Source organism: Myiozetetes cayanensis, unplaced genomic scaffold, assembly GCF_022539395.1.
Source record: "Myiozetetes cayanensis isolate MyiCay16 unplaced genomic scaffold, myiCay2020 scf21, whole genome shotgun sequence".
Lineage (NCBI taxonomy): Eukaryota > Metazoa > Chordata > Aves > Passeriformes > Tyrannidae > Myiozetetes > Myiozetetes cayanensis.
In genome coordinates this window covers 3,403,071-3,424,254 of record NW_026087423.1, presented here as the reverse complement: position 1 = coordinate 3,424,254, position 21,184 = coordinate 3,403,071, and the positions used below count along the sequence as shown (strand labels likewise).

At 42.5% G+C, this 21,184-nt stretch overlaps 1 protein-coding gene across 2 annotated transcripts; it reads right to left on the bottom strand.

Moving 5' to 3' along the window:
• Positions 1-1,139: 1,139 nt before the first annotated feature.
• SUDS3 (SDS3 homolog, SIN3A corepressor complex component) lies at positions 1,140-20,295 on the bottom strand. Of its 2 annotated transcripts, none has more exons than XM_050317986.1 (12): positions 20,105-20,295; positions 18,417-18,486; positions 17,425-17,480; positions 16,954-17,025; positions 14,785-14,804; positions 14,088-14,244; positions 12,064-12,159; positions 10,210-10,271; positions 9,277-9,298; positions 8,451-8,556; positions 4,479-4,566; positions 1,140-1,923 (listed from the first exon to the last, which is right to left on the bottom strand). In XM_050317986.1, exons 1-12 carry the CDS (start codon positions 20,262-20,264, stop codon positions 1,825-1,827), a joined length of 1,008 nt encoding a protein of 335 aa, XP_050173943.1. In that variant the 5' UTR covers positions 20,265-20,295; the 3' UTR covers positions 1,140-1,824. The 2 variants fall into 2 exon arrangements, with proteins under 2 accessions (XP_050173943.1, XP_050173944.1); XM_050317987.1 differs by having other exon boundaries at positions 4,482-4,566; positions 20,105-20,292.
• Positions 20,296-21,184: the final 889 nt, after the last annotated feature.

The window sequence follows — 21,184 nt, the reverse complement described above, 5'->3', positions numbered from 1 at the left end:
GACAGGAAATAAATCCTGCTACTCACTTAGCACTTTTTATTATTAGAATGATGATGTTCATTTTAAGACTCGGTGACAAATCCTGTTTGGTACATCACCACCTTATTAAAAAACTGTGACATGTGCAGAGAATGTTAAGTTATATTAAGTAAGCTGTTAACTTGACAAAATCCAGGCTGCTGCTTTCTGCCTGACTAAGCTGCAGCAAAGATGGCACGTTGTCAAGGGGTGGGAAACATCCTCTCCTTCCTTGCCAGAGCTCCAGATCCAGTTAAAACTCCAAACTGCAAAAATCAGGAAGGTGTCTGTCACATCAGGAACTCAGCCATCACACTCCACTCCAGACCCACGTACATGCATCAGTTTTTGGGGTGTGACTGCCACCCAACTGCAGGAAAGAAATGGACACAGTTGTTCCAACTCCCTTGCCTTGCCTGTATTCCATTTATCCAGCTCAGCTGATGCTGAACAAGAATGCAGCTCAAAAGCAAAACCAAAAAAAAAAATGTCTCAAAGTGATAGATATTGATGAAGACAGAATTTACAACTTTTTGACTAGTAATCAAAAGCAGCACAAAGTTGTTCTGCACATAAGGCAGAGATCTGACAGCAGTGCCAGGGCACCGGGTGGCTCCTGCCAATGCAGTCACACATGGCTCTGGTGGTTCCAGCCATCAGCAAAAGATTGGGAATAATAAAGGAATGCCAGAGTCAGATCTTTAAACATCTTGGCATTAATATCATCATTTGAGTATTTTCACTTGTGCCACAGGAGGGCAAGTGTAAAAGCCCAGTGTTGTCTCCAGTAATTAAAACACCCTTCCAGGGGAACCCTTTGCAAAGCGTCTTAGGGAATGAAGGTTCCAGCTGTGGACTGAGAGCATGGCAATGCCACTTTCTACTCTGTACCAGGCTCCTTTGGAAGATAAAACAGATCCAGTACCTCCTATCACCACAACCTGTTATTCTAAGCATCAATGAAGAACATGAAGTTTATCTTTTGTCACTACACCTGTGAATGATTATACTCACACACAGAGTTCATACGGCCAAGCTATCTGCAAACTCCCAGTCATTATTCAATTTATAGTCATCCACCTATTCCAGGTAATCTATTTCAGCAAACAGACATACTCTGCTTGTTCATTGAAGGGTTTTTTAATGTGAAGAGAAACGGAAGCTTCTGATTAACCACGCGTGACTGCTTAACTACATTAAAATCGCTGTATTTTCAGCAGTTTCTAAGCTGTTCACACCGTCCAAAAAAAACCTCAGCACTCAAGTCTTTGAGCAGTTCACCCAATAAAGCTGATGTTGTGCACCAGGTGTTCTGGAGGCTTCTCTTCAGCTGCAGATGAAACGTGGCAGGATTCACCTCCTTTGGCCCAGCATCCCGAGCCTTGCAGAGAAAACAAGGCCCAAAAGAACAACCAACCTCAGGTCTTGACAAGCAAAGCTTCTTCCACTGGTCTGACTTCAAACAGAGACGTGACATTGTTTTTGACATACGAGTCCCATCTGTGCACCACAAAACGATGATGACAAAAGTCTGATGCAAAGTCTTCTTCGACAGTCACCCCAAATACAAAGAGAGCATACAGAAGCTTGATGCAAAAATCCAGAAATAGTCCAGGGCAGTGCTTGGGCATCACTAAAGACTTAAGGACTACTGGGGATCATGTGGCCAGCCACAAACGGTCTCATCAGAGGTCATGACACTGTTCTGTGCTGCTGGGAGGAGTGAGCAGCCCGACACCCCCCAGCAGAGGTTTGGTGATCAGTTAAAAACCAAAAAAAAAAAAAAGGCCCCAGGGGAGCTCCCGCTCACGCAGCCGATCGCCGGCGGATCACAAACACACCTCGCTGCAGCTGCCCCAGGTAGATCCTCATCTTCGTGCTGTCGCTGGTTTTCCTCACCCAGATCTGCAGGAAAGAAAGAATATAAAAAATGGGGCAGGGAGATGAACTGGGGGTAAAAGGGGAGAACTCACAGGGAGCAACACGCAGACCAATAAACCGGGTATCTTATTGCCAGAGCTGAACACCTCTGTTACTGCCCTGCTGCTCTCGGTGCACAAATCGTTCAGGTTAATCCTTTCTCCCTCCCCACACAAGGCATTTGCAACCTGAGCAGAACACGAAATAAGGTTTCTAACTTTACCTCCTCAACTTGCTGCTCAGAACAGTCCTCAAGAAAAATGACTCTTTCCAAGCACCATCAGGAAAGCAGGTTCCTTTCTGCTCCAGTTCACAACAGGACTGTGGCATTAAGCTTTGCCTAATCAAGAATAAGTCTCCCTAGATCCACAGATCATAAAATTACCTACCCTGGGATTTGCCCAGACAAGTAACTATTAGTCAAATGAAAAGCTTATCCTGACTCTGTTCCGTGAGGCATTTCCCACAGCGTTGTTACAGAAATTGTACCTGAAGACAAAAGGGCCCCTCTTTTCAACACCTGCACGGAAGAATTCACACACAACACGTTCCAAAGGACAAACTGCTGCCACTCCAGAGAATTTTTTAAATCACTTTCAAGACATTTAGATCCAAAAACCTGTACTTTAAAAGTCTGAGCAATCTCCTCTGCATTAGATCATTCTAATGCATTTAAACATATTTAAATACGTGCATGAAGTAAGAATTACCCAGCTCTTAGTACTGGAGTATTTTAGGACAGAAGTCCAGTACTTCCTACTGCAAAGGATTATAAAGTTATGTTGGCCTTTGATTTATCCTAAGCTATTTTTTTAGCTATGTTAGCTATTAGCTCTGTTATTTTAATAATAAACTGACTTTATCAACCGGAGTCCTCAGTATACAATAAATTTAATATTTGCCTGTGTCTGTACTTCAGTTATTTCCCCAGAGAAATTAAAATCAACATTCATTGAGAATCATCTCTCAACTGCAACATTACCAAGAATTTGGCATGTTTTGCTTGCCAAAAGAATTACAAATTTCTGAGCAACTGCACAAAGCAACAAACATGTACAATTTTACATTCTATCATGATATGATGGAATGGTACATTTGTTTTGCTAAAATTAACTGCTTTGTTAAGTTCCATTTGGAACAATATTAAAATTCAGGTTTAAGTGACCACAACAGTGCAATTACTTAACATTAAAATCTGCCATAGTGTTCAGGAAAATAAACACATCAAGACATATTCTGAACTTAAAACTGATGTTTCAGACACACAATATATTTTGCCATTAGAGGAGAACATCTATTAATCCTAAAGAACTGAAGGAGATGGGAAATAGGAGCAACCAAAACGATTTCTGAATTTCTTTTATTCCTAGACTTTTTTGAAATCAAAGCTTCTTCCTTTTTTCAACTTCAACAATCTGAGATTTCTGAGTAAATTAATAAAAAAATAACACTTTCCTGCAGGTACTGAAGAAGAGTTTTTGTCAAAAAGCACTAGCCCAGGTTGCCTCAAGCCCCATCCAACTTAGCCTTGGACACTTCCAGGGATGGGGCAGCCACAGCTTCTCTGGGCAACCTGTGCCAGGGCCTCCCCACCCTCACAGGGAGGAATCAATAGATTGCATTTCCCTCATGGTTTCAGGTAAGATGCTCCCAAAGAATTCCATTTTAATGTTATAAATTACCAGTAACAACTTTAATCCAGTTAGCAGCACTACATTTAGCACCCATTAGCACACTAGCACTACTTTATCTGAACTATCAACTGCTGAGCAACACAACTGTTACTGCCAGGGGAACAGTTGTGATACAAACATATCCCATATGCAACTCATTCTGGGGAAAATAAAGTATTTTCCCTTAGCTGCCACAACAAATTAAAGTTCCTTTATTGGCTGATTGAAGAGAAGTGCACTCAAGTCTATTATTTCTTTCCCTGAAGTGTCTGGAATTTGCAAGCAAAGAATAAACTGCTCCCTTTGCCCAACTGCTACTCCTGCAGCCAGACTCACATCAATCTTGGGCACGGAGCTCTTCACCTGCTGCTCTAAGGCTTCATCAGCAGGCACAAGGAAATTGCCTCAGACAAATGACTGGCCTGCCCCATCTCCCAGGGAGGTGATGGATGCTGCCAGAGAGCTTCTCTGTTAGCAGGAAGAATGTTCTTCCCTCACAACAACTAAATTTGGTGACAAAGTTTTTTCTCATCCTCCTCTGCATTCCCAATGGAATTTCTTTTAATTTTGCCTTGACAACAACTGTATGCATGTTCTTGAAATAATGGAAATGGAATTTATGAATGTAGTGCCAGTGAGATGCAACGTGTCAGCTCTACCCATTTTTCCTGCTACTACTTGTAAAATGTAGGACCATTCTTTAAAAACAGTGTCTTTCCATCTCAGAAAGACATTTCTCAACTTGGCTTTATCTTGGATTCAGCTTCTTTACACCCCAAGTATGTATCCTGGCTGAAAGGTTCACTCCTAGTCCTCACTAGACCCGTGTCCTTCCCCCCCCTCTGCTGAGAAACAAAAGCAGCCCACCACCTCGTTGGCTCCCACAGAGCTGATCACACAGCTGATCTTCGTGTTCTCTTTAGACTCCAGGTAAATAGCCTGGCTCTTGTGGTACCTGCACAGAGAAAAAAGAGAAAGGAAACACATGAAACCACTGGTGACAAAGCTGGGATTCCACGTTTGGACAGAGTCAATCTGAAGTCTGTCTGTCCGTCTTTCCACACCACTTTCTCCATCTTTGCAGCACAGCGGGTGCTCCGGTTCTACACACACACACTTTGCATTTAATGGTTATTGAAATGCATGATTCACATCCAGCTCTACGTGCAGGCTCCTGAAAACAGGTTTCACATCTGCAAGAGGAAGGGGCAGAGCACCAGGCACCACACAGGAGAACACTGACTGACAACAAGAGCTAATCCAAGAAGCCCTTCACATTTCAGACATAGGATGGGTTTCAGAAGGCAACTCCATATTATGCCTGATAAAATACGACAGAGCAAGTCACAGATACTCAAAAGTTATTCACATTTCCCAATACAAAATTACTAGGGCACCACCACCACCAAAAGTTGAATTATCCTCAATTGTGCAGTTTGTGTATTGTTTAACAAGACCTCAGATCTCCAATACTGATTTATTTTCTGAACATAGGCAAACTGGTGATGGGTAACTGACCCTGTAACAAACTGTATATACCTGCCATTAGGAGGCTCTTACTAAACATACCCATTTCCCAACCTTTTTTTTTTAAGCTATGTATTGTTCTTAATGTGCTGCGTACAAAACAAAGACTTTGAAAGTCCTAACTCTGAATTACTTGTTTCCAGGGACTTGCCCCCTTCACAGCCCACCTTTCTTTAAGTGCTCCAGCCAAACCTCCCCCAGTTTCTGTTTATTCTGCCTAGGAGAGTTCTGTAGGCAGAACTAATCACACTGACACAGGTGATTTGAAAGTAAATAACCCTGATCAAGCAAGCACCAAAATCCTTTACAATCATAAAAGCGTATCTATATTTCCACCTTCACCCTAATCATGATGTGCTTCATATTTATCTGGGCAATCCAAGTTGCAGAATCACTACACAGCCACTCCCCTCAGTAGCTACTCAGTACAACTCCTGCAGTCTGAACACCATTTGCAAAATGCATGGATTTATTTAATCTTTACAGCTATTTCTAAAATAACCATACTGTAAATATGGAAGTCTTCCAGTGGTTTATTCCACAATGTCTTCCTACTGGCTCATGTACTCAGAATTTTCACACAGTTTGCCAGTAACTAAAATGAGTGTCAGCTTTGAGCCTTCTAAACATACTCACTACCCACAGGCTGGGTGAGGTAATAAAAAAAACCCAAATCCTGCAAACCTTTTGACACCTGTGCCCAACCATTCCTCTTTCTCCTTCATTTTAACAGAAAGGATGTCAGTGGGTTCCAGGACAATGCAACAGCAACAATGATCTTGAGCCAAAAAAAAAAAAAATGCAGTTTAGCGAGTCCAGATGTCATTAAATTGATACAAAGGAACTGAATAAGCTACTACAAACCCCAGGCCTCACTAAGATAAGACAAAAATCTCAGTCCAGCAGTGTCCTACCACGCTGTGAGTGCTTAAGCAAGGAGAATTGATGATCTTGATACAATCAGTATCAGTGCAGAAGATACCAATGCAAACGACACCTCTCAAGTGTTATCTGTGCCTGCAGAGATAATGAAATATTTTTCCCCACTCAAAGCTGTTTCTTTCAATTTTTGATTACCACACATGGCACAGGCTTCAGCCCTCGGATTTCACATCACGAGTCACCATCCATCAGCAAATGCCTGTTAATTGTGCAAGGCAAGGGAACAAGTTGGCTCAGCACTGTTTCACTGAGGAGTTGTCTCAGCTGCTCTGTGCACACACAGGCAGGTCAGCTGCCTGGTACCTGTTCGTGCCTCACCCCTGTGCCAAGTTTATACATCCACAGAGGGGTAGAACTGAGGAAAACACTCCAGATGAAAAATGCCATGGAGTTTAAGTTGGCTTTCAAGAGAGGGGAAAGGGCCAAACAACTCTTGCTGTTGCAGTGGGTAAAACACACCACAGTGCTGGCAAGTGAGACAAGCAGAAACAATTCCACTTCCTGCTATAAAATATTTCGCTGAAGGGCCATGATTTTCAGCAGCAATTTCATCAGGAGATTGAAAGAAATCCCTCTACGTTATGGAATGCAGCAATGCTAAAAGCAAATAAAGATTGTTGTTTTACAGTGAACTGTGTTTTAGGATTCAGTGGGGGAGCACGGAGCAAACTGACTGAGGATAAAAACCTGAATCTAATTCCACATTCATCTGAAACTCTCCACTTTGGAGACTTATTTGTGAAATATCTCTGCAAAACCTTAGGGGGTCCTTAAGCATTTGGTGTTTGGAGATAACAGTCATGCACGGTTGCATCAGGAAACAGAGAAAGTCACTCCTGAGCTGTCAGGTTCAGTATTTCTGTACATGCCAGCACTCTAAATGCACCTTAGAAAGAACTATCCTCCCACTATTGAGAGTTACTTCATTATTTTAAAACACCAGCTACTTTGCAGAAGTTCTATTACTATCAATCAAAAAAATCTAAGCAGGATTATAACAACCAAAAAATGTAAAATACTTAAAACAGCACTAAGGACAAGGTAGATAGGAAAGGCAACAGCTGGAATTCCTGACAGTGAGACCCCCACGACAACTGAATTCAGCAAGATGAAAATGTTTGTTAGTGGTTTATGTCCCAACCTGATACCCTTCAGGGAGATCTGGGCTCACTGAAGCTCTTCCAGGTTTAAATTTAGTGAGAAGTTGGGAGCTTTACTGGCAGATTCCATTTTTTTTTCCTTTTTTACTAGTGAACACTTTTCAGTACCCCACACACTAAAAATTCTGAAGAACAGTTTATTGATCCAAATATATCCTGGAGATCATTTTTTTTGTGTGCATAAAGTGACGATGAAAAAAAAGAACCTGATGAATTTGTGAAGCCTGTTCAGTTCATATCTGCTTTATGGTTCAGTCATTTCAACCCAGGCAGCAGCTTTTATCTGAGCTGTGCAAACTTGAACCCTAGATAAAACATCACAGTCAGAAGGGAAAACTGACCAACTGTACAAGATGACTGCTGTGTGGAAAACAAGCTTCCCACCTGTCATTTTCTGTGGTAAAACTACAACCTCATCACTTGTTATTTTGAGCCACCAGAAACACTGAAGCAGGTTACAAACAAGCAAATTGCTTTCTGCTCGAAGAGGACAAGATTGCCCCCTTGATTATCCAGGTTTGCATGTCTCACACGGATTAAGTTTAAGACCTACTAAGATTTCTCTGCAGAGTTTAATATTTTCCTTGTGTTTTGTGAGGCTTGTACAGCTGTACGGCCATAAAACTCAACAGAGCTAAATCCAATCAGCAATACTGAAGTTGCCTCTCCCAGGTGGGTTTGATCTTTAAAGGTTATTTGGATTTATTAGAAACATTTTTCATCCTGCTCAGCTGGTGGACGACATTTCTTCTGCCACCTTGTGGAACGCTGGGCTTGTGTTCCCACAAAGCTGAACCCCTGGAATGTGAGTGCTGCTGCCACCACTGTGCCCAAAAATCACGGACTGTCTGTATCCAAGCTGAGCAGCTTCACAGCTCCAGCCCACTGTGTGTGCTGCTGGCTCTCTTACCTAATATTAGGTTTGACAAAAAATACTTCCTAAGTGTCACAGTGGACATCACTGATTCCATGGGAGAGATTCAAGTCTCCTTTTATTGGAGCCACTAGTTATCCCTCAAATCTACGGGGTCTAAACACTCCACCGTCACGTCTGATTTACTGGTTGCAACGATGAGCCCTTGGGGGAAGCAGCGAACTCTGCCCAAAAAACATTTTGTCCACAAATTCTTTGATCAAAGCAATTTCTCTCTGCAGCCTTTTCACTACACAGCACTCAGGCTGATTAAAACAGAAATCCCCCGGGCCTCACCATCTCTTATCATAGTAGAGTTTTCCATCTTCTATCCGGGCTTCAAACCGCTGTGCAGGAGACTCTGCTGGTGTAGCTGGGAGGTGTTCAGGAGAGGAGGGGGAGGCTGAGAACAGGAGAGACACTGTATTTAAAAACCAGCATGTGTCCATCACAAAATAGCACATCTGACTGCAAAACTGCAGTTAATAAGGTCATATATGCAGAAATAATAAGCCCAGAAAGCTACACACTCAAATTTCCCCCAGAAAAGAATTATATATTGGTATGAATAACTCAGCCTCTGCCTTGAATTATAATAGTCACTGAAGATTTAACAGAAAAAAAACATACATTCATAGGTAGGTGATGGACAATATGTCCTTGATTTTAATTCTAACCCCTACTAAAGAAGTTAAACAGGGTCAGAATTACTTAGGCAAGTTGCTACCACTCTGTCTTGAAATTAAGTGTACAGACACATCTAGAGAGCTGGAGGCATAAAACAATAAAACCATCTCTCCATCGACCTGAGAAGCAGGCAAGGTGTCCAGATGCACCTGAATATAATGAAAAACCCTCTTTACACAGTTGGATTGTCCCATGTTTCAGCCACCAAAGATGCACATCTCCCTTCTCATCCTTGAGAAACGTCAGGGCAGGCAAAGAGACTTCGCGCAAGGCCTGCTCGGCACAGCAGCCACACAAAGAACAGCAATTACACAGTCAAAACAATTATACAGCCAAATTCCACAGTCAGCAATTACACACTCAAGCATCTACAGTATCATTCTCTGCTCAGAAACAGCAGCACTGTGAGCAAGTTCCAATGCAACTGTTAACTCACCTGGTCTCTTGGGTGATTTGAGCTACATGGGAAGAGAGCAAAGCAGTGTTAGAGATCTGACAGGAGCCTTACAAGCTGCAGTAATAATTTCAGATATCTTATTTTCCATTTCCAAATTTCAGATTTCTTATATTTCCATTCCACTCTGAATGCTTCTGTTTTAAATGCACTGTTAAGTGGCATTTCACATAACCAGAGCAGTGTGCTATAAACAGCCAAAGGTGCAGATAATCAGGATCGTGATACAAAACTTAACTTTGGAACACTCAGACAATTCAGTCAAACCCATCCAACACACTGTATTTTTGAACATGATCCAACATTTCTCAGGGTTCACAAAATACAGCAGATAAATCATCAGAAACACCTCAACAGCTGACACAAAACCCATGTTCCACTCCCATCCTCAAATGTCTTAATGAGCAGCCCCTATTGTAAGAAACTAGATAAGCCTTCAAGTGTTTAGTGAAAGCAGTAGGTTGATCAAAACTAGAAAAACTACAAACATGCACACTGCCCCCTATTCAATTTGCTGAAATACTGTGACAGCTGGGAGAAAAACAAGTTAATAAAAACCCCACCTCACACTAAAGCCTACACCAAAGGCAGCCTGTGATCTCCCAGAAAAACACACGGACATCTGTTCAACCACGCAGAGGAAGAAACTCCTTAACAGGAGCTCATCCCTTGGTTCAGACAAAAGGTAACATTTTCAGACGACAGTAATTTTAATTAGGTTAATTAAACCTATTAAAATAAAAGGGAGGAGATACCATCTTGCGAAATCTTTTATTGAGCTACTTCAGAAAGCCTACAGGGATGAAATAGTCCCACACCTCAAAAAGGAACATTAATGAGAGCTCTGTTCTCTTCAGGGGAAAGCAATGGCTTTCTCTTTAAAACAAAGAAATAGAGTCAAGCAACAATTCCTACCTTATTCAGCGTTCTCAGGTCCTCCATTATTTGCTCATCAGTCAACAAATAATTTAGCTGAGGTATCCAGAATTAAGGTTCCCATAAGCTCTTGACAAGCAAGGCTAAAAATTAAAGGTCAATGACATTTCACTTGACTAAATGTAAGCCAAAAGGTTTCTGTAGATTTGCATAAGATTTTACTAAGTGTCATACTTGAGCTTTTTTTTGTCATAGGAATTGATACAAGCCAATATCCACTGAGCCTCATCTTCAGCAGCAAACACAGTGCAAAATGACTTTAACTTATTTAGGCACAGCCATCAATGAAAAACCTTTAGTGGATTGACATTTACTTCATGGGGGCATCAAGCACCAGCATTTTCAGTGGGTTTTGTCTTGTATTTCTGTAGAGAAGAATCTGGAAGCTGGAACTACAGACTCACTTCAGATTTTGTACAGGGAAACCAAACCACACCCAGACCCAGGAAAATAAAAGCCATCATTTTGCAACTCAGTAACCAGGAGTAGAGAGTTAGAGAAGAGGGGAAACCCATACAAAATTAAATTAAAAAATTAAAGCCAGAGGTGCGAAACACAGCCTTGTGTGGATGAGTAATAAAAGCCTGTAACGCACCTGAAAACAAACCCAAAACCCCAGAAGTCAGTCTATATAGTCTTATTAGAGCTTTGCTGTCCTTTTGTTTCTCCAAAACAGCTTAGTCAAAAGTATTCAAAGTATTAAACTGAAGTAAACAACTTCTAGGCTGCATTTTCAGGATTTTGGTTCTGATGGACTTTAATCTCCCCCCAGTGTGGGTAGGCAGAGAGGGTTTCATACTGGCTGCTGTATCACGCTCAATTAGCAGGTCATGTTCACTATGAAACTCATTTATTTTGGATGAGATAGGGGCACTAATAAATGATCATATTTTCCCTGACAGAGTGAACAGAATTTCCAACCAGAAAAAGGTTAATTAAAACTGGAGGTGCTTGTGACCATCCTGCATGAACTCCAGGAGTTCAAGGTTTGATGCTGCCTTCAGAAAATGCCAGTCACTAAGATAAGTTTTTTTTTAATCTAAGACATATAAGTTTAGAATCTAATAAGAAGCCTCTGCAAAGCAAACATCCTTGCCTTCCTTTCCAGATGAATTTAATACACAAATAGGAAAACTGCCTGTCATCACAGAGGAGCTAAAAACGTATTTCCAGAAACATTTTAATTCTGAGACATGCAACAAGGCAGAACAGAAGGAATACATATACATGTGTTTCTCTCTCTTGTGATACATAAAAACAGGATGAATTTTCGTCTTTTCTTATTCAAAAGAAAAATCTACCACTCCTTGCTTTTGCCATGCATTTGCTGGATTAGGGATCTGAAGCCTTTATCAGAAATGGAAAAACTAGTTTGATATGACAAATATGATCTTTCTGGTGAATGCTTTGTCGCATCTTGAAATGAGAAAAGCTTTGGCTCATGTAAAAATCCATTTACTATCTATGGAATCAATTATCTCAGCATATAAATATAACGCTCTTTTAAAGTTCTTCCTCTGTGAAAAAAGAACTGCCTGTAGAATTCAAACTACTCTCACTGACAAATATAAAGTTATCTCATGACACTGTAAGGTTTCAGTTAGGATACCAAGGGATCTCCAAACACTGGTTTATATATATGTATGTATAAAATATTCTATGACTGCTATGTTGGTTTATCACACATTATACATGACAACTGTGCTTCATTATTTCCTAGGTTAAAATCTGATCCTAGCATTTAATTTCATTTTCTTCCCTGCACAGCACAAAGGTGCAGGTGGCACAGTGGCTTCAAATCCAGCAGCCCTGCAGTGACTCTGGAAAGGATATCAGGGGCAGGTTTCCTCCTCTTGTCTGGGATGGGAACTGGATCGTTTGGTCGTCGCCTCAGTTTCCTTGTCATAATGGGCTTCACTTCCATTGAATCTGGAGAGTAATGAAGTCAAAGAGCTGATAAGACCAGAGAGAAAGGAGAAAGCAGCAGCAGTTTTCTACACAAGGCACGAGGAAAATAATCTTTCCCCTTTCACACAGCAAATTGGATTTTTTTCTTTTATTTTTTTCTTTGTGACAGCTTCCAGCACCTGGAGCTGGAAGTGCTGACAGTGAACACAAGTTCTCTTTGCCATCAGGTCACTGTTCAGTGACTGCTGCAATGCCATGTTTACAGCTGTCATTTACAGCTGCTCCAGGTACAGATAAGCAGCACAATGATGCTACAAGGATTCAAGGTAAATTTCTTTAATGCTAATTCTATCTGCTTGGGACAGAGCAGTTAAAAGGCCAAGTTCATGGAGCTCTTTGCCAACAAAACTTGGATCATTAATAGCATGTCAAACATCTGCTACAAATCAATTAATCTTTTTCTTGTCTTCAAGCAAGAAAAACAGCTCTGTCAAAGGAATACAGAAAATTACTGCATTCAAGACTGATACAATTCTGCTGGAGTGATTTTAAACAAACAGTATTCAAATTCAGATTATCTAAAAATTATTAATGAAATTAACCTAATTAATAACATGCAGAGCAGCAGTTGAGAGGAAACAAACTGCAGCACACGCGCTGGGGAAAAAGGGAAAAAAGTCTGTTTAAAGCTGAAACACCAGTCTCCTCACCAAGGAATTATCTGAAATGGCAGTTTGTCCAAGTGTCTGCCCGGAGCCTTAACTGAACAACTCCACCAAAACTCTCAGAACTCATTCCTTAATTTATGAAGTTATGTTGGACTGGCAACCAAGAGACCACATCTTGAATGCCAAACACATCATGTCCCCTCTTTTTGTACGTGCTGAGATTTATTTGCTCATCTTTAGGTATCCCTGAATCACATCCTGGGTAGCACTTCAATCTGGAAAGCCCCTTTGGCTCCCTCTAGATGCTGAAACCTTGAGCAGCTCTGCATGTGCAAAATACACCAAATTCCTTGTCTCCTCATCTCAAGGGTGAACAGGGATGACCAGGAGACCAGACTTCATAATTAAAAGAAGTTATCAGGGAAACAGCATAACTCAAGCTGATTTCCAGACCACATGAGCCCCCATCAACAGTTTGTACCAAGCCAAGAGAACTCTTGAAGATGTCCAAACAAGGTTTAATTCTCACTTCTGAGCACTAATTAGATTATTAGCTTATATAACATCTGCAAGAAAGATATGAAGGGTGTAGCTTGTGGACATGCCTCAGCAACAACATCAACACTATCTATCCAGGAAGTGAGGGAGTTGCTCTCAAAATGAGGAACAAATCAGAGTTTTGGTTCAGTATCACAGCAATGCAATTCTGCAGGGGGTTAATTACCCCTCAAATTAGCTCCACTGCGTCAATTACTACAATGAGCACTGCCAAGGCAGCAAAGGCATCAACTGCTCTCGAAGAAATGTAAATTTTCCAGAGCCTAGACACAAAAGCAGTTCACAAATTTATTTTTCTGGCTTAAAGTAGAATATTCCAACCTTTATTGTCTGCCTTTCTTCAACTACTTGAGCACCTACTCCTGTAGGAAGAAAAGGACAGTTTACAAGCTGGCATCACTGGTTAGGTCAAGACTGTGACATATCTCAATAGTTTTATTGCCAGATCACAGGAACTAAAGCAGCCCATTTCCCTGTGTACAAGAAAGCCCATCATCCACTCTGCTGCTCGACTGGCACTATTTGATTCACCTGTCAGCAATTCAGGTCACTGAATTTTATTAGGAACTGCTTTCTCCATTAGAAGACCATCCATTTGTGTTTTACCCCTCTTGGCATTTCCCACCAGCTGTCTGTGTAAACCAGCATTGCCACCTTTATGGCTTTTTTTCCTAAGCAGCAGCAGCAGAGTGGATAAATGACAGCTGCTTATCTTCTTCTTACCCCCTGTTAATTCCATGGTTAGCTTTTCATTCTCAATCATCTTCTTCTTCTCTTCCAGCTCCGCAATCAGATTTTCCTTAAGCTCAATTTTCTTATCTTCGAACTCCTTTGCTGCTGCCTTCTTTTCCTTCACGTAATTTTTTTCCACCTGATCTGTCTAATGCAAACCAAAAGAGCAAGAAGGTTAATTAAGGGACCAACGACTCTAATTAATGATATCACAACAGCTTTTCAAATGCTGTATTGATCAGCTTTTCAGTTCAAAACTGCAGTTCTAAAGATTATCAATATTCATCATCAACAGAAAACCATCTAAATATGACTTAGTACCATTTTATTGGCTGAAGAGTTAATTATTTTTGAAAAGACATTTTAATGTTGCATAACATATCAAGTCTCCTCAGATTAATAAACAGGACTTTCATTTATTGCCTTAAACAGCCTTTTTTAGGCAATCCAATACACAGCCAGTTACAACAGCCCAAGAGCAAATATTTAATTCTATTTTAACAACAAAGTGCAGAAGTTACTTCAAGTAATACCAGCAGTGAGCTGTACTACAACTCAAGTGTAACAAAACCAGACAGAGGAGGAAAATTTCTTTAAGTCTCCTGGGAAAACAAGCCCAAGTACTGGTTGATGGAACAAGGTTTACACCTCTACCACCTATATATATGAATAAATTAGGAGGACTTACTTCCAGCTGCAGGAACAGTTCTGAAATGCAAGAAAGACTTACTTTATTATCTTCAAAGATGCACAAAATTACCTCCTTAACATTTTAAGCCACTGAATATTGCAGCCAAGACAGGCCGTGAACAAACACTGTGTGTACTCATCCCACCTCTACTTTCACTTTTCAGTTTTATGCGGAAAATAAAGTAACCATGAAAAAAATTCACAAAAATACACTGTTAATGCAAGTTATTTACAGACTGCCAGCAAACTGAAAAGCTTGCACAGCAGTATCCCATAATATTCATTTTGGCTACTCATCTCAGCAGTACTCAGCAGGTAGTCCATCTTTCTCCCTATTAAACCACAATCAATTAAGACTAGTTAAAAACTTCCCAGGATAGGAGCTTGAAACATGCAACTAAATAGTCACAGTTGAAGCCAACTTCATGTATCTCAGCAGAGACTGGTTAAGAAATAATTCTGCAGCTGTCAGAAGACTGATCTAGTCAACTCCCAGGGGTGATTTCAGGCTGTTCATGCCTGAGAAAACAAGGGAATTGTTGTGTGGCACTGAAGGTTTAGTGCCAACACATGGCAGTGATTAGTTCAATCAGACCTAAGGATGAGGTGAGGGGATCTGAGGGTGTGAAATAGCCCTGCTCCTGATGTTTGTGCCATCTCTAACAACTTGAAATTAAGCAGGATGGGAGCCTCCTTGCATTTCCTAAAGGACATAATGGCCAAAACACTTTTTACTCTCAAGAGAGTGGCAACAAAAACAAACTAAGGCACCTGATCAGCCTTCAAGTATTTCACCAGCATATTAAGCTTTGGTAATACCTGAAACAGTAAAAACTCCTGTAAAGATCACAAGCTTCAAATATGTTTTGGAGAAGACTGTAGTAGCAACAGTGTACTGCTGGGCTTTCTTAAACATGATTTTTAAAAAATCAGTAAAATAAATACCAAAGCCAATAATGGCCCACTAAAAATCAACCCTTTTGTTTGCAAAGAGCTCTACCCATTAAGCATGGAAGCAGTTGGATTTTTTAAATCACAAAACTGAAAGTTATCACCACCTGCCCTCCTGTGGAAGAAAGAAGCTGCTGCAGCACCGGCCTTGGCCAGCCAGAAATACCAGCTTGCACTTAGTCTTAATTTTATCAAAACAACCCAGTATTGCCAGGATGCAGCTCTAGTGCACATGAAATTCATCTCAGAACACAAATTCCCATGAACAAGAAGCAGTTCAAATCACTTAAATCACTCAAGAAAATCCTTTATCATCCCAAGCACTTTTAGAAAGACAGAATTCCCACTATCCAAAGGTCAGAGTGTGTTGGCCATCATACAACTGCCACTGCCTCTCTGCTGTATTTCCCAGATTAACAGCCCAGGCATTACAGGATTCATCCAACTTCTCTAAAGGAGGAACAGCTACAATTCCTATTCCCACCTAATGGCTTCTATGAAAGGCCCTGCTTCAGCATCCAAGATAAGAACCTATTAGGAAGAGAACAAGAAAGAGGAAGGGCAAGGAAAGGGACCTGATTTCCAAGCCATTCCTCTGCAGTAACACAATGAAGGCCACCCAGAAGGGTGAGAGCTGGGCACTGTAAAAATGAACTTGGGCCTTTGCTCCTGGAACAGAGCAGAACACAAAGTACAGGCAGCCCATTCCATGCCCCAGCTGTGCAGAGTAACAGTTCCAGCAGCAGAACCCTCTGTATTCATTGTTCTGGGGCACGAAACAGGTCACTGGGAAAGCACGTGCTCCTAAATTCCAGTCCTGCAAACTGAAGGGAGCAGTGCACCCAACACCTTCAGAAGTGGCACAAAACAACAAGGCAAAGTAGAAGGCTGTGGGTTAGGCAGATGAGAATTAAATAACCTTTTTTAATTGTGCTGTTTCACACCAATGAAGACTAAAACTGTTTATCAGTGTTTAGTATCAGTCAGAAAACAATGCTGATGAGGGGAAAAAAAATATTCAAGATAGATCTTGTCATACTTGGTGGAATCTGAAGCAACCTACACTGTAACCACTACATCCTTGGAAGTAGAAGAACCCTTGTCTCCAGTGGGTTCTTTTTCTTTAGAGCACAGAATTACCCCTTTTTTCCTTCAGGTGTTTTAAAAAACATAAATTTAAGTTGGATGCAGTGTCTTACAGAGAAATTCCACTTACCTGCATTTCGTATCCTTTCTTTGTACTGCTGGTCCAACTTCTTCATTCTTTTCTGGTATTCCTGAAGAGTACCTGGAGTGCAAATAAACTGTAGATTCCCACTGATTTTTTTTTTCCCATAAGTTTTAAATTTTCTCAAGGAGCCACACACTGCTTGAAGCACAAACACTAATATGTGAGATCAGAAAATTACAGTTCTAGCTTGTTAATTTGGAAAAGCATATTCCCTGCTTCTTCAGAAAGTGGATTACTCCTTCTAAGAAATGCTTTAGCACACAGAAGATTAACTACAAGTGTTTAGAGGGGAAAAAGGATGGAAGTGGTTGACATTTTTCACTCAGCAGCACAGCTGAGAGCCAACATGCAGTGGAGGATGCAGCTTACATCTTTCAATACCCCCATCCTTCCATGACATTTGAAAGGTGCTCAAAATTGTCTAGCAATATAAATAAGTCCCCCCTCAAAGCTTACCTTCCTGCAATTGCTGTAACTGCCTCTTCAGAGATGCCAGTTTGTCCTGGTACATCCTGCAAAGACAGTCAGCACGAAACTTTGCTTTGAAAGCCAAGCATACAGAGCTCATTCCACCCTCTCTTCAGGTTACAACATATTGACACAGAATTAAAAAAACTTTTCAGAACTTCAGGAAAGAAATGAATGAGGAATTAAAAGAATTTTATCCAAATGAAAGGTTTTTGTTCTGTCTAAAAAAAAAAAAAACCCTCTGCCACCCCATTGGTTTTACAATGCACCCAAACCAAATATTTTGGGAACAATTCACGATAAAATAGAATAAATATTTATTAATGTTAATATCTAAAGTGACATTTAGATCCACAAACACTCTGCCACTTTGCCAAGTCCTACTATCTGTGCATTAGCTCCCTACATGTAACAGAAGGCATCTCCTCGCATAGATCTTGACGTTATTAAAAAAACCAAAGTCTATTCCTGGTTCTGTTGCAAACCTTCATTTCCTTTACCATCTATCTGTGGTTTAACACAGGCTAAGCCTTCCTGACCCCCATAAAAACACGTCACTGCCAGTAAGCAAGAACTCAAAATACTGCAAATACTCCTAAACATCACAGGAAACTACTTCCAGTCTCCAGAAAGCCCATTTCTGGGCCAGGACTAGCATTCCTTTGTTTAAGGGATTTTGACAGGCATCTTGCTTTTCCTTAGCTTACATAAAGCAGACCCTTTGTTTTATTTAAAGCAGCAGGAGCCATTTGCAGCAAAACTCATAAATCTTCCTTTAGCCAAAACAGCAGCAGCACTTAATTCCTTGAATATATATAGACCACAGAAAGAGCAGAAATACATGTATGTGGTCTTATGAGCTATTCCATTTAAAAGCACCCAATCTTGGCTCAAAACTCTGCAGTTTTGTGAAAGTAACATCCCCAAAGCCACAGATAAACAGAATATTACCTTATTTTTGATTAGCATGGGCTACTTACTGTTCTTTCATTTCTACAAAGTCCTCCTCGTCGTGCTTGGCCAGGTCGGTTTCACTGGCATCCTCAGTGTCTAAATGAGGTCAAAAACAACTTGTTAAAATTAAAGATTTAAAAAATAAAAAAAGAAAGAAAGAAAGTAGTAAATTATTTAGAAGCACAGAAATAAGCAAACAAAAAAACAATTCCCCAGACCTCAAGCAATCTAACCTCAAAGACACAACCTGAGGGGCCTCTGCAGTGAATTCAGGAGTGGAACAAACCCTCTCACCTCCTTCCTGCAACTGGGAGTTTTGCAGTGAAGCTTTAAATTGAGTCCAAACAACTCCAACTTCAGAGAGCCTGGGAATTTCTTCCCATTTAAGACAACAGGCTCTGCATTAATGCTCACACATACACAGGTGAGCAGGAAAGACTCTGTAAGACCTTTCACAAACTTGTCACTGCAGTTCCACCCACTCAGAGCTGCTCGGGTTGATCACAAAGGTCTCACTGAAGAGAACAGTTACTCGCTGTGACCCGAACTTCTCAGCTACACATCACTCAGAAGCACTCCAATGTTTAACAACAAGCACCAGCACTGCCACAAAAACAGCTCCACTTTATAAACAGGTAACATAAACAAATTAAACCACTGTGGGACTGCTAGTTTTCTGCTAAGCCTTTTCAGGCTTCTATTTATAACACACGGGTAGCCAAGAATCCGTTAGTTTTCCTCCCCGAGGAGAGGTCAGTGTCTCCAGGCTTTACAGGGTACAGCGGTGGAACTCAATCCCACCTACATTCCCTACACAGGAAAGGGGGGCCAGCCCCTTAAATCAAACCTTTCTCAGGTTTTTCTTAACCTACCAACAGTTTAAGCTCACAACAAAGATAAACCAAAACGTTTTAACAGTAAAAGAAGTACTTAACATGTCTGGGTCACCATAAGGGACTTCCATACCCAGCTTAGTTGTGTGCAGCCTTGGAGAGCCCTGACTGACCCAAACACTGTCAGGACCTTTAACATTCCCCATCCATGACAACACCAGAGGTGATGGAGGGCTCTGCTGACAGCAACAGGTGCTGTCCAAGGGTCTTCCTCCATCCCCCTTATTTGTTATTTTATGCACTCTACACCCCTGGATACCTTGTGCTTTACTTCATGTCTTCTTCTCTACAAAGCCCCTCTTCCCTCTTACATCCTCCCACAACCCCTCACTGCTGTCCACACTTTCTCCTTAGCTGCCTCCTCCCCCCTTCACACCACAGAAATAGAACCAATACACGGGATTTCTCCACTATTTTCCCCTTGCTGCCCCATCTATCAATACACTGCATTTCTCAACTATTTTCACCCTCCTATCCCACTCAATTAACACTGGATTTCTCCAGTTTTCCCCCTGCTACCCCACTCAATCCCTCCTGCTCAGCGCTCTCCCATCTCCCTCCTCCCCCTCACTCAGAAAACCACAGCTCCACCGCTCCACGGGCTCCTCTCCTCCACCATCTCCATGGACTTGGCTGTCCTGCAGCTTCCGCAGGGAACTCCTGGAACCCGACAGGTCCTTGTTTTCCTCGGGCGTTCTCGCCGCTCCAGAGCCTTCAACCACCCAACCCTCTCACATCCTCCCGGCCGGGGTGTGCCCCCTTCTCCATCCCATCCCACCACCACCCCCCGCACCGTCCCAGGGCACCAAACCCGCGCCCACCCTCATCGGAGTCGCGGGCCCGGGCGCTGCGCTCGCCGTCCTCCTCCTCGGCGCTCTCCAGCTCCTCCTCCTCGTAGTACTCGGGCGCGGGGGCCATGGCGGGGGCGGGCGGCCCCGGCGGGGCGGCGGGGGGCGCGGACACGATCCCGGCCGCGCTCATGGCCGCGGGGGCTGCGGGAGCGGCCGGGACGGGGCGGCCGCCGCTCGGCAACCGCGGCGCTTCCGCTTCCGGGCGGCGCCGGGGCGGGGGTGGCGCGGGACGGAGCGAGGAGGGACGCGGGTTCGAGGCCCCAGCCCGCCCGCACCGCGGTGGGGTGAGGGTTTTACTTCTCTGCTGTTCATGGTTCGTCTCCGGTTTTGGCCGCCTGTGGTGCAGGATTCCGGGCTCTTCGGGGCGAAACACGTGGATGGAGGTCCTGCAGCGAGCCCGTTGGAGGGTGAAAGTTGATGGAGGGACTGGAGCATCTCTGCTCGGAGGAGAGGCTGAGGGAGCTGTCGCGGGTCTCTACAACTGCCTGAAAGGAGGCTGTAGTGAGGCGGGGCACGGTCTGTTCTATCGTGCCTGCAGTGAGTAGACCAAAGGAAATGGCCTTAATCTAAGACAGGGGAGATTTAGGTTAGATATTAGAAAAAAAAGAATTTCATTCTTAGGGTGGTCAGGCATTGGAATAGGTTGCTCAGGGAGGTGGTGGAGTCACCATCCCTGGAGGTGCTCAAGAGGCATTGGGGCCCGGCGCTGGGTGATGATTGTGGTGGTTTAGGGTGAACGGTTGGACTTGATGATCTTAAAGGTCTCTTCCAACCTTGATGATTCTGTGAGCTGGGCCTGCTCAGCCCTGAGAAGATACAACTGAGAGGGAATCCCATCCATGTCTGTCAGTGTCTGCAGGGAGGGATCAGAGGATGATGGACCAGGCTCTGCTAGGGGGAAGGGGGGCAGGGAGCACCAATGGGAGAAGAGAAACAGGCAGGAACTGATGCCCAGGAAATTCCACCTGAACACGAGGAAGAACTTCTGCACTGTGGGGGTGACTGAGCACAGGAACAGGTTGCCCAGACAGGGTGTGGAGTCTCCCATAC

What these genes read in the sequence shown, in the direction of transcription:
- SUDS3 (XM_050317986.1), bottom strand. Translation starts at nt 20,264, where the DNA reads ATGAGCGCGGCCGGGATCGTGTCCGCGCCCCCCGCCGCCCCGCCGGGG. An exon ending in TTTGTAGAAATGAAAGAACA is followed by an intron (nt 17,481 to 18,416) that starts GTAAGTAGCCCA and finishes CTGTCTTTGCAG; the next exon opens with GATGTACCAGGACAAACTGG. An exon ending in AACTGTTCCTGCAGCTGGAA is followed by an intron (nt 14,245 to 14,784) that starts GTAAGTCCTCCT and finishes GGTTTGCATTAG; the next exon opens with ACAGATCAGGTGGAAAAAAA.